This window comes from Heterodontus francisci, chromosome 31, assembly GCF_036365525.1.
Source record: "Heterodontus francisci isolate sHetFra1 chromosome 31, sHetFra1.hap1, whole genome shotgun sequence".
Taxonomy (NCBI): Eukaryota; Metazoa; Chordata; class Chondrichthyes; order Heterodontiformes; family Heterodontidae; genus Heterodontus; species Heterodontus francisci.
In genome coordinates this window covers 25,234,488-25,247,527 of record NC_090401.1, presented here as the reverse complement: position 1 = coordinate 25,247,527, position 13,040 = coordinate 25,234,488, and the positions used below count along the sequence as shown (strand labels likewise).

Sequence of the window (13,040 nt, the reverse complement as noted above, 5' to 3'; positions counted from 1 at the left end):
GCATGTAGCCTGATATAATTCCCTTCTCAAGGAGTGTTTGTGAATCCCAGTTCTAATTCAGTTTTCTCCTGTTTGACCTATGAAATAACTAAATTGATAATTAAGTGTTGATGCAATAATTTAAATAGAGTTTGTCATATACTGTATTCTAGCTAATAGTGTTATTGCCCATTGTATGATGATTGCTCCTGTTTAATCAGTAGGCTGCACCTGGTCACTGGTAGGCTTATCATGTACAATATTTGGTTCCTTCTGTTGATGCCTATTGTACTGAATTTGAATGATTTAAAGTGACTATTACAATTGCAAGATGTTGGTTTACAATAAATTACAGCAAGGTGATAACTAATGTTTCAATTACACTGTACAAGTAAGAGAACTACCTATCTTTGCACAATCAGAAACTTCGTTCATAAGACATAGACTTGATAAAGAAAATGACAATCACCAAGGAACAGAAAGGAGTAGGTGATAAAGAAATGTGGAACAACTGCATCTTACATACTGCGGTGTTGTACCAGAGTTGGATCACGATTTGAACATTGTCTTGGAAATCAATAATGCAGTATTTTCAATCTTGGTGTGATCGATCAATAAACCTAAAATATGTGTTATTGCTGACATGCTTTTTATGCTTTCTCTTGTTCTTCCCAAAGCCAGTTTTGATTCCCAATTTACCACCTTATATTGTTTTACAGGGTGGAGAACCTGACATACAAACAGTAGCCAAAATGGTGTTGAATGATTGGCAAAGAGGACGAATACCATTCTTTGTAAAACCACCAAATGCAGAAGTAAACTCACAGGTAATATGTTTTTGGATTATAAAAACTGTTCGCTAATATAAATCCAGGACAACACTTGGTGTACTGATATGTATTGATAACACTGAATTGTTGATATAAAAGTACATTTAATTCTATAATTTTAAAAAGCTGAAATACAGACCATCCTAAACTGATCCAAACGTAATCCCAAGTATAAAGATTCAGAAACGGAAAATTTTAAATTACGCTAATACACTATTTTCAAGTGTTTGTTGAGTTGTCCTTCAGTTTTTACAAGACTATTCAAATATACTAAATACAATCTGCAGCAGGAAATACTTGTGATTTGCACATCTGATGGCAGCAATTAAAAGGAATAAATGTGTAATTTTGCATCTTCGCTGTCTTGCAATCATTGACCTGGACAATTCAGGTGGTATAGAATTCCCTGATTGTCATATTAATTCCTTTTGCTATCTCTTATCAGCATGCCCACCCTGTACCTTAAACTGTTTTCAAGTAGGAATTGAACCTCTTGACTCCCGCATGGGTTTTTTGGTTGGGACTAGTCCGATGCAACCTAAGGTTGTGCACGTCTCAGTGATGCTGATGCTTTCAGGATGTCATTCCAGTGTCCTGTCGTTTGTGCACTCGATGCCTTCCTGGTGGAGGCCAGATGCTCCCGCCTGAGCTGGCATTGGAGGGAGCTGAATTGATGCAGCTATTTTCTCACCATCAAAAGCAACACTGACGTCTGTACCCCATTTGTGCTGGGCACTGGTGCAGTCGGGCTAATCGGCTGCGTAAAAATAGAATAACTAGTCCCAATTAAGTTGGGAGGCTTTGAGCTTGGCTGCTTGAGAGAATGTGTGGAAGCAGTTGTAAATTACATTTCGAACCTTCTGTTGTCTAGTTGCTACAGCAACCTCTTTAAAATCAACTTATTGTGGGATCAGATTTTAATTATGTTTTCATTGACCCTTGAATTAATTCTGTGGCTGAATTGAAGATAAAATATTAATGGGTGGATAATGTTTGCCGAAAGATCGCTTATATACAGAGCACAGTAAATACAACCACAGTGTCGAGGCCTGCTCAGGTTGGGAAAAAAGAACCCGACCCGAACCCGATTAAATCACAGCGGGCCCAAGTCCCTCCGAATTTTGCCCCGAGCTCGACCCGACCTGAACCCGCCCCAGCTCGACCCGATCCAACTATCCCTTTGTTTACTTTCCGTCTGGGAAGCTCCACGAAGCTGCAGCGCATGCGCGATGATGTCATAATCGTGTCACTTGCTCACTGCACAGACTCAGTTTCGTCCCAGACCCCCTGCTCCGGTAAGTTTTAAAAATTTCAATACTTAACAGTAGAGCACTTGCCGTGTGTCCGGCCCGACCCGATCCAAGCCCGAAAGCAGCTGATGATGGGCCCAACCCAACCCGACCTGAACCCGACACGTGTCGTCGGGTCCCATCGGGTAGCAGGCCTCTACCATAGTGGTGTTCAGCACCAAGGTTTCTGAAATGTTTGTATCTTACGGTGCAAATATTTTGGATTAACTAGATGTCCCTACATCATGAAACCATAAAGCTATATGACAAGAATTCGCTTCAGGGCTACTTTTGTCTTTTTTTCCCCCTGCCTGTTTTCATTAGTTTCGAAGAAATATTTAATTAATTAAATAATGATCTCGTTTGGGGCGAATTGATGCACTTGACTTTGGGAGCTGTGTTTACAAAATGCTTTATATTGTATAAATAAAGTTCCTCAATGCTGTCAGTACTCACTGTTTATAGATTGTAGCAAACCTATAATAATAGAATGTAAAATTGATGTCATTTAACAGCATTTTTAAAGATAGTAAAGCTATGTAAAAAGTAATTAAAGTATTGATTTTTAATAACTACTTATCACTGTCTCTGTGAATTGTTTTCTTTTCAGTAACCAATTATAATTTGAATTCTTGGTAATGTTACAGATGGCGTGCAATCGATTTTTGATACGAACAGATAAAATGTTACAATTATTCATAACATTGTACAAAATACGCAGTGAAGCAAATTGATTCAGGGACCAATTCATTCTCTTGTACACTTCATATTTATAAAAGGCCATTTACATTCAGTCAGGGCACAGGCAATCAGTTCCAAACTGGAAAACTTGGTTGATAAGCTAGATATTTTGAGTGATCCTGAATTAAGACTTATTTAGGCTTGAACTACAATTATCATTATGTATGTTTGTTTAGTTTCTCATTGGTGATTTGGTGTTTTTTAATATGATCTGTAGCTCAATGTTTTTATGTGAAAACCACATTTTATAGATATATATATATATATATATATATTATATATATGCAAAGCCTGACTCTCTCTCCTCTAATAGCTTACTTACTCTCCTGTTTTTTTTTATAGCTATTAGATACGCTTAAAATGGACAAAGAACCTAATGACATTAAGCAAGTGAAGGAGTCATCAGAAGAAGTGAATGTCGAAAGTGAGCCAGAAAAAACTGAGAAACCCAATATGACACAACCAATTGTTACACAAGTTAGGCAAAACTTCGGAAAAATCAATGTGGCACCTGAATTTTTGGAGACAGACCTCTTACCTATAAACATTTCTGACAATGAAGAGAGCTGCTCAGAGGAAGAAGAGGAGGAGCAGGAAATGGAGGGTAGTGAAGAAAAAGAACAAACTGGGGCTGATCTAAATAAACTTCAAGAAAATAGTCTTCATCTTGAGGGTAAATCAAAAAAACCAAAACAAGTGTTGCAGGATTTGGATGAAAAAATTGCTAAATACAAAAAGTTCCTGGATAAAGCCAAAGCAAAACGATTCTCAGCTATTAGGTAAGCTTTCCCCTTTCCCATACAGAATAAATTGGTACAAGAAATTGCCTCTTAATAGCAATATTTACTGAACGATGGTATCTGCTCAGGATGGGACTGGACTATCAAATCTAGTTGGTGTCACCTTCCATTGGTTAACAAAACTTTTAAGGGTGTTTTTACACAACAGCTTGTGGTTCTGTATCACCTTTTAGTATCACATGGCATTTCTGAGGTGTGAGGAAGATGCTGAGCCAAAGAAAAGATTACGAAGGATGAGGACGTGGAGTCATTTGGGGAGGGATACCAGAGAGTGGAATATAGGTAGCTGATGCATGGGTGAAAGGGAGGTACATGAGGCTAAAACCAAGGGAACGGAATGTTTGAGGTTGGAGGACTGGAGGAGTCATAGAGTTATACAACACAGAAACAGGCCTTTCGGCCCATCATGTCTGTGCCGGCCATCAAGCACCTAACTATTCTAATGCCATTTTCCAGCACTTGGGCCGTAGCCTTTTATGCTATACAAGAAGAATTAAAAGATAGGATAGGACAATACTTTAGATAGTTTTTAAGATGAGGACAAGAATTTGAGGTAATGCAAAACCAGATTGTCAGTGTAGGTAGGTCATTGAGGATGTGGGTTATAGGTGAGCAGGAATTTATGCAGGCTAGGATTTAAATAGGAGACAAACTGGCTAATAACTTTTTTTTTTAAAAGGACAGACGGTTTAGAGATATACTTCTGGATTTAAATTCAGCTCGGAATGGGAAGGGGTTCAAAACACAATACTGTTCCAAATTTGGCACTAAATTGGCTGTCTCACTCCAAAAAAGCCATAGGATGATTGTTGTGGAAAATGGAACAATACCATACTGGAGTAGTGGGAGATATTCTAATGAGATTGGAGTTGCAGCAAAGGGGGCATTACTCTGCATTGATGTTATTATACCTATTTTGACATAAGAAATAAGAGCAGGAGTAGGCCATTCGGCCCCTCGAGCCTGCTGCGCCATTCAATAAGATCACAGCCGATCTGATTGTGGCCTCAACTCCATTTTTTTCTGCCAGCCCCCCATAACCCTTGACTCTCTTGCAGATCAAAAATCAGTCTAACTCAGCCTTGAATATATTCAATGACCCAGCTTCCACTGCTCTCTGGGCTAAAGAGTTCCAAACATTCTGAGCTTAGAGCTGACATTGGGTGCCCAAATGGAAAGTTTCCTCTTTATAAACACCAAATCTCGCCGAGCACAAAAAATAGAAAAAGTGAAATTTGTTGATCTCTGGAGATAGCGATGATTGTGTTATTTTAGATTTGCCACAGAATCCTTGGGCTGGGGTGGTTGGGGTTTAAGCACCAGATCAGAATCCAATATCAAGTTCCCTGCCCCCAAATTCATTCTGTATTATATGGATGCTGGGCGAAGCCTGGATTGGGACAGACTGTAATGACACCATAGGGTGGATGAGTAGCTGGCCTATAATAATTAATGCTTATGTGAAAAGTAATATAGTGACTTGAATAAGGTGCTAGAAAACTTTTTTTTTCTCCCCATCCCTCCTCAACCCACCCCAGACTACTGGAAGCCCCTAACATGACCGCATTCAAGACAGGAGGGAATAAAGAGGGAAGACTTTAAAAGGAAAAGTGCAATATTTTTAGCACAGAAATTTGGAACACTGGCTTGTGTTACAGTAATAACTGGCATTTATCTAGCGCTGCTAGAATGTCTCAAGGTGCTTCACAAAGCATTATCAAACAAAATTTGACATAGCCACTTAAGGAGGTCTTGGGACAGGTGGCCAAAAGCTTCATTGAAGAGGTAAGTTTTAAGGAACATCTTAAAGGAGGAGAGAGGGGTTTAAGCGGGGAATTAAAGAGCTTCAGGGCCTAGGCAACTCAAAGCGTGGCCACCAGGGGTGGAGCGATTTAAAATTGGGGGTGCTCAAGATGTCTGGATTGGAGGAGTGCAGAGATCTCAGAGGGTTGTAGGGCTGGAGGAGGTTGAGAGATGGGGAGGGGTGAGGCCATGGATGGGTTTGAAAATGAGGAAAAGAGTTTTAAAATATAGATGGTGCTGCACCAGGAGCCAATATAGGTTAGGCAGCACAGGGATGATGAATGAATGGGACTAGATGCAAGTTAAGATAAGAGCAACGGACATTTGGATGTGCTTAAGTTTATGGAGGGCGGAAGGTGGGAGACTAACCAGGAGAACATTGGAATTATTGAATCTCTAGGCAACAATGGCATGGTTGAGGGTTTCAGCAGCAGATGAGCTGAGGAAGCAGCAGAGACTGGCAATGTTAAGGAGGTGGAAGTAGACAGCCTTGGTGATGGCGATGATATAGAGTCATAGAGAGGATACAGCACAAACAGACCCTTCGGCCCACCGAGTCTGTGCCAACCATCAACCACCCATTTATACTAATCCTACATTAATCCCATATTCCCTACCCCATCCCCACCTTCCCTCAATTCTCCTACCACCTACCCTACACTAGGGGCAATTTACAATGGCCAATTTACCTATCAACCTGCAAGTCTTTGGCTGTGGGAGGAAACCGGAGCACCCGGCGGAAACCCACGCGGTCACAGGGAGAACTTGCAAACTCCGCATAGGCAGTACCCAGAACCGAACCCGGGTCACTGGATCTGTGAGGCTGTGGTACTAACCGCTGTGCCGCCCATCTCCGCTTCTGATCTTATGCTTGAGGAAAGTTCATTGAAGCAGCTGAAGATGGTTGGACCTAGGACAATATTCTGAGGAACTCCTGCAGCAGTGTCCTGGGGCTGAGGTGATTGGCCTCTAACAACCACAACCATTTTCTTTTGTGCTAGGTATGACTCCAATCAGTGGGGCGTTTTCCCCACAATTCCCATTGATTTCAATTTTGCTAGGGCTCCTTGATGCCACACTTGATCAAATGCTGCCTTGATGTTTTGGGCGTCACTCTCACCTCACCTCTTGCGTTCAACTCTTCTGTCTATATTTGGGCCCAGGCTATAATGAGATCTGGAGCTGAACCAAACTGAACATCGGTGCACAAGTTATTGCCAGATCAGTGTCACTCGATAGCACTGTCGACAACACCTTCCATCACTTTGCTAATGATTGAGGGTAGACTGATGGGGTGGTAATTGGCTGGATTGGATTTGTCCTGCTTATTGTGGACAGGACACGCCTGGACAATTTTCCACATGTTCGGGAGATGCCAGTCTTGTAGCTGCACTGGAACAGCTTGGCTACATGCATGGTTAATTCTGGAGCACAAGTCTTCAGTACTAGAGCTGGGATGCCAGGGACTTCAGGAAGAGGCCAAGATGGATCATCCACTTGGCCCTTCTGGCTGAAGATGATTGCAAATGCTTCAGTCTGGTCTTGTTCCCTGACATGCTGGGCTCCCCCATCATTGAGGATGAGGATGTTTGTGAAGCCACCTCCTCCAGTTAGTTGTTTAACTGTCCACCACCATTCACAACTGGATGTGGCAGGACTGCAGAGCTTTGATCGGATCAGTTGGTTGTGGGATCGCTAAGCTCTAACACGTGCTGCTTCTGCTATTTACCATGCTTGTATATGGTATTGGAAGTTCAGCTCGGGGTCAGTAGGACCCCAAAGTTGTTGGTCTAGTTTACCCTCAGACAGTGGCCAGGGAAAAGGATACAGCAAAGTGTTGGTACAGTTTTAATAGTCAACCGTGATGCTTTGTCGATCTGGTGTTATGGTGAGTCACTGACGAGCAGTTGTATTCCTTCATATGACTAATCTTTTGTCCACCTGTCCTGATATCTCCTTAATGTGGCTTGGTGTCAAATTTCGTTAATGCTGTTATGAAGCATCTTTGGATTTTTGCACTGTTAAATGTGCTATCTAAGTAAAAGTTGTTGTTGATGAAGCGAAGTTTAACTTGGCAGATTTTGTGTTTTTTCTGATGACCAGCAACATAGATATAGGCCTGGTATCTGGTCATCTGTCTGGCTATTCTTACAAAATGGAAACCAAAAATGGTAAGGGTTGGAGAATTCAAAGAATGATACGTCCTTGAACAAAATGTCTGTAGTGAAGTTTAATGTAGTGGTCAGTGATCATTACTGCACAAAGTGGACTAGAGACTGAAATAATGCACGACATCCCACAGCTTGGGATAAACCTTCAATCATCTTACTACTTCGGCATTTTGTTTCTTTGTCATTATCCTCTGTCATCCTGCTGTAGTACTGGGTAAAAAGTAGACCTACGTATTAGGAAACTGAGGCCATCTAGCTCAAGCCATGCTATCTGTTTTTCCCGGCTGCCCAATTAACGGGAAGTTTGATTGAACAGTGTAAGTGGGGATCACCATATCATACACATGTACATGGAATTTTTGAATTATCCACAAGTGTTTAAGATTTTTCTTAAAATATTTAAATTTTTTTGAAATAAGCTTGAGTTTTATCATCTGAAAAATCCAGCCTCTTGCCACATTTAACTTTTGACAGGTATTATACTCAACTGAAACTCTGTCTGCTGCTATCATGCACAACTAGTCAACTTTAATGCTATGAAGGCATTTGAATGGCAAGGGAATTCGTGCATTATTCAAATTGTGTGGAATACCCAACATTATGTACTAGTTTCATTTGGAAGTTTTTTTTTTCCCTGTCTTTGGTGAGGGAGAATCTTTCCAGGCTATGTCTCCTAACAGTCAATTACAAAATGGAATTGGCTCTCTCGTTGCTCAGGGCACGTGACACCTGTCTACATGAAAAAACAATTAAGATCTCTCCTTTTAAACCAATAACAGAGCTTTTAACAAAAAGAATAGTTGCAGGAGGATGAAATAAAATGCTATTTAATTGCTGTTGTAGTGAACCATAAGATTTCCAGTTTTTAGAAAGTATTACTTGAATATTTGATTGTGCCCTTGAAGGGAAACTGAGGGAGTATATCAATCATTAATGTGTGAATTTGCCTATGGTGCATTATCTTGTTCTTTTTTGGGCCACTTGTGTTCCTTATCCTCCAGAACTTCTTGTGATACTCTTTTCCCCTCCACCCCCCCCCCCCCCCCCCCCAAAAAAAACTGAACTGTTGAATTTACTGCTATGGATCTTTTTTGCCTTTTGGATCCTGCTAATTTTCTGTCCAGTTCCAGAGCAAGGTTAACCTTCAGCTCTAGCTTATGAGTATTTTCATAGATAGAGATGGTATATTTTCTGTGATAACCCAGCAGCTCTTTTACGACCTAGCTGAAATTTAAACCTAAATCTGTAGAAGATTGCAACTATTTGCAAAAAACGCTCAGTTGTCCAATTTTCAGTATCGGAATAAAATGTGATATTTAAATTCTGGATTTTGCTACAGCAGTGGAGTTTGTTTTAGAGGTTATCCAAGTGCAAAATTCTATTTTTAATGTTTTAGGATTCCCAAGGGACTTACTGCAAAATTGCTTACCAAGCCAGGTCAAAAGGCAACTGATCAAGCAGAGGAATCAAAAGAAAAGGGTAAGTTCAGACATCCTGGGTGTCATTTTTCACTAAACCTTTCTAACCTTTCTGCAAACCCTTTCACCAAAACCAATTCAAAATATGCATTAGAATTCTGAATCGTAAAAATCTGTGTGGGGATTTTTTCATCACCATCTACTTAAGTTACATGTGATAAGATGCAGGCATTACTTTCCTTTATGCTCTTCACTTTATTTTCAGTTATCAGTGTTTAACACTGATTAATGCAGATCACAAAAGGATGCTGTATCAAATTTACTATTAATATTTTTAAAGAAGCTCAATGCCTTAAATGTGGTACTAACCAAGAAATTTTTAACTAACAATCGCTGCAAACTTCAAAAGGTCAAATTTGCAGAGATTTATAATTTCTCTTTAAGCTCAGATTTTTATTTAAAACAATGTTGCGGGGGGGGTGGGGGGGAGCAGTGTGGCAGGGTGGCTCCTCTTTCCTCTCTCTCCACCAATATCAAATCATTTTTTTTTTTCGAGTGATGAAATACAGCTCCTTTTCAAAGGATTTTTGCTTTCTCGTTCTTGTTTGTGTAAAACTTCTGTTGAACAATTTTCAGGTCGTACAGTAGGAAAGAGAAAAGCTCAGACCGAACCTGATGATGCACAACCTCCTGCCAAACTCTCATCCAAAGAGGCAAGCCTTTTGTTTCCTACACAAAATTGTATTAGAATGGAGCATAATAACAAATTTAATAAAGAACCCTCTCTTTCACAAAAAAAAATTATTTTCAATTTACATTATGCAACAATCTCATGGCGTTCATTTTTTTTTTAAATTACAAAGGTTGAATGTGGTGATGCTCCAGTAAATAAAGATGCAGTTTGATTAAAAGATACTTTTGGGTTGTTGTCAAAACTGTTTTAAGTAGTGTATAACTGAGATCAAAAGTAACATAAATGATTTGGACTTGGGAATCAGAAGTACAATTTCAAAATTTGTGGAAGACAACAAATTAAGGAATATAGTCAACATTGAGAAAGAAAGCAACAAAATACAAGAAGATATTAATAAACTTGCAGAATGCGTTTGTAATTGGCAAGTTTATTTCAACATAAGTGTGAGATGGTCCGTTTTGGTAGGAAGAACAAGGAACATACTGCTTGGATAATAGTCTAAATGAGGTAGAGGAGCAAAGGGATCTGTAGGTACAGATACAAAAATCACTAGAATTAGCTACGCAAGTCAGTAAGACCATTTAAAAAAAACAAGCACATGGGTTTATTTCTCGAGGGATAGTATTAAAAAGCAGAGAAATTATGTTAAACTTGTATAGCATCTTGATTAGACCACACTTGGTGTACTATGCGCAGTTCTGGTCTCCATATTGTAAAAAGGATATAGAGGTACTGGAGACGATGCAAAAAAGGTTCAGATACCAGAACTGAAAGGTTATACCTATCAGGAAAGATTGACCAGTCTGGGGCTGTTTTCTTTGGAAAAGAGAATGCTGAGTGGTAACCTGATAGAGATCTTTAAAATTATGAAAGTGTTTGATAGGATAGATGTAGAGAAAATATTTCCACTCTTTTTTGGGGGGTTTGGGTGGAGAGTCCAAAACTAGAGGTCATAAATATAAGATAGTCACTTATAAATCCAATAGGGAATTCAGTAGAAAAATCTTTACCCAAAGACGAGTAAGAATATGGGATACTACAACAATGGTGTAGTTGAGGCGAATAGCATAGATGCATTTAAGGGGAAGCCAGAAAAACACATGAGGGAGACAGGAATAGAAAGATATGCGGTAGGATTAAATGAAGAGGGGTGGGAGGAGGCGGCTTGTGTCGGGCGTAAACATCTGCACAGAACAGTTGGGCTAAATGGCCTTTTTCTGTACTGGGAACTCAATGTAAAACCTAAATAGGCTAATAAAGGTATATGCTAAGTGTGAATTTTGTATAGATAGTCATCTATTGTGGAGCATTCAGCTCATTGAACTGTTGCACTGACCTGTGCGATTTTATATTTGCAGAAGCGAAGACTGGATCGGCTGCAACATTCGAAGAAGGTTGGCGTTCGATACTATGAAACGCACAATGTCAAGAACAAGAATAAAAACAAAAACACCAATGCATCCAAGTCACAGAAATTTAAAAAGAAGCGATAATTTTGAAATAAAAAGACTTGTTCTTTTTGTTAAATAAAAGTAAAATTATTTTTATATATGGACTGAACTCTATATTTAACACTGATTATGTGGTAGTTAGTGTTCTTTAGTGCAATGTCAGTTCCCCTCTGATTAATCACCAAATATACACAATTTAAGTATAATGACAGTTGAAGTTGAATCCTTGGCTGAAAATGGAATTCACAAGTGCAAATTCTCAAGAGTTGCCTGCCCCTAACTTAACTAGACTCATTTGGATGAGTTTCTCCTGTGGAATCCAGAGAGGAGGTGGTCTTTTGCGAAAAGCAATAATACCTGGCTTGACAGGCTTCCAAAATGAGCTTTATTGAAGTATGTTACTCAGAGCTGTTAAATTTAACCCATTAAATTGTGCAGTGAGTAGGTGACAATTAGATTTTTTTTCAATTTTAGGGCCTCTTTAATTCATTTTTTTCTGTTTGTTTGTTCGAAGTTGGCCCCACCTTCTTGAACCACTGCAATCCCTGTCGTATAGGGACACAAGCAGTGCTGTTAGGTAGGGGGTTCCAGGATTTTGAACAGTGACGATGAAGGAACAACAATATATTTCGAACAACAAGTTATGGCGAAGCTTTCAGCTGCGCTACTGGAGGCAAAAAGGCAAATGGATGTTATGAAATGCTTCTACTTTTAAAATGCTGAGCTTTTCAGATTTAATTTTTTTTCCAATGGTTAGTGTTCATGTGAAAATTTTGTTTTAAAAAGAAATATTAAATTCCTAAAGATGGCAGTGTTTCATTATAAAAACGTTCACTTAAAGCATTCACCATTTGGACCCATTTCTATGGGCAACATTCTGAACCTGGCTGATCCAGTAATGACTACTTCAGACACCGGTATAAAATATCTGAATGTCATGGTGAGATTTTCTTCTAAGCTAAGAAGTCAATTTTATTACATTTCACTATTCATCCTTATCCTTTTGGAAATTTCCTATCTCCAATACAATCATGGCTTCAATAAAATGTATATAAGTTGTAAGTTGGTAAACTTTTTTTTGTGTCCTTTTTATATTTACAACAGATGGATTATTCTTTAGGCTGAAGTGAAATTATTTAAGTTCATTCAGATGTAACACGGGGAAAGCTTAAGATCTTTGAAAAAGGAATTTATTTATAAAACTCAGATGTAACAGCCACATAAACCTCATGTATCTGACCGTGCCTAATAATATGCTCACAAAAGGAAAATACTGAAGATGTTGGAAATCTGAAATAAAAACTGAAAATGCCGGCAGTACGCTGCAGATCAAGCAGTATCAGTGGAGAGAGAAACCGAGTTAATGGGCTGAATTTTATGCTGCCCCAGCGGGTTGCATGGTGGCGTGGGGGCAGCGTAAAATTGAGCGGGAGGCCTACCTATCCCTCTCCCACTTTACGGCGGTCAGTGGGGAGGAAAATGGTCTGTGTGGCCGAGGCCAATCAAGGCCCTTAAGTGGCCACTTATGGGCCCTCGGCCACTTCCACAGGTATATTACCTGTGGCAAGCGGGCGTGCTGGGGACGTGAAAGGCTGCCCAGCAATAGCTGCCAGCATTTCCGTGCCCCGGGGGGGGGCCCATTGGCAGTCTGGCACGGGTGTCTGATTGAGGGTGGCCCCCTGCCTCCTAGCCCCACCTCCAGGACCCAAGACTCCCTCCCTCCCCCTAACGACCACTCCAGCCTCACCAGGGAAGGACCGATCTCCCTGATGAGGCATACCCAACTTACCTAGTCTTTTGGCTCCATCTGGTCGGCTGGGCTGCAGTCCCAACAGTGGCCGCCACTCCTGGAATTAAGAGTGGC

The 13,040-nt window shown here is 40.1% G+C and overlaps 1 protein-coding gene across 1 annotated transcript in view; it reads left to right on the top strand.

Annotated features, from left to right (window-relative positions):
- Positions 1–11,276, top strand: part of gnl2 (G protein nucleolar 2) — a 48,799-nt gene extending 37,523 nt beyond the window's left edge. Inside the window, exons 12-16 of the mRNA XM_068011187.1 lie at positions 699–806; positions 3,182–3,618; positions 9,010–9,092; positions 9,668–9,744; positions 11,084–11,276. Coding sequence (XP_067867288.1) covers positions 699–806; positions 3,182–3,618; positions 9,010–9,092; positions 9,668–9,744; positions 11,084–11,218 — 840 coding nt within the window. The 3' untranslated portion in view covers positions 11,219–11,276. The remainder of the gene's footprint in view (positions 1–698; positions 807–3,181; positions 3,619–9,009; positions 9,093–9,667; positions 9,745–11,083) is intronic.
- The last annotated feature ends 1,764 nt before the right edge of the window (positions 11,277–13,040 follow it).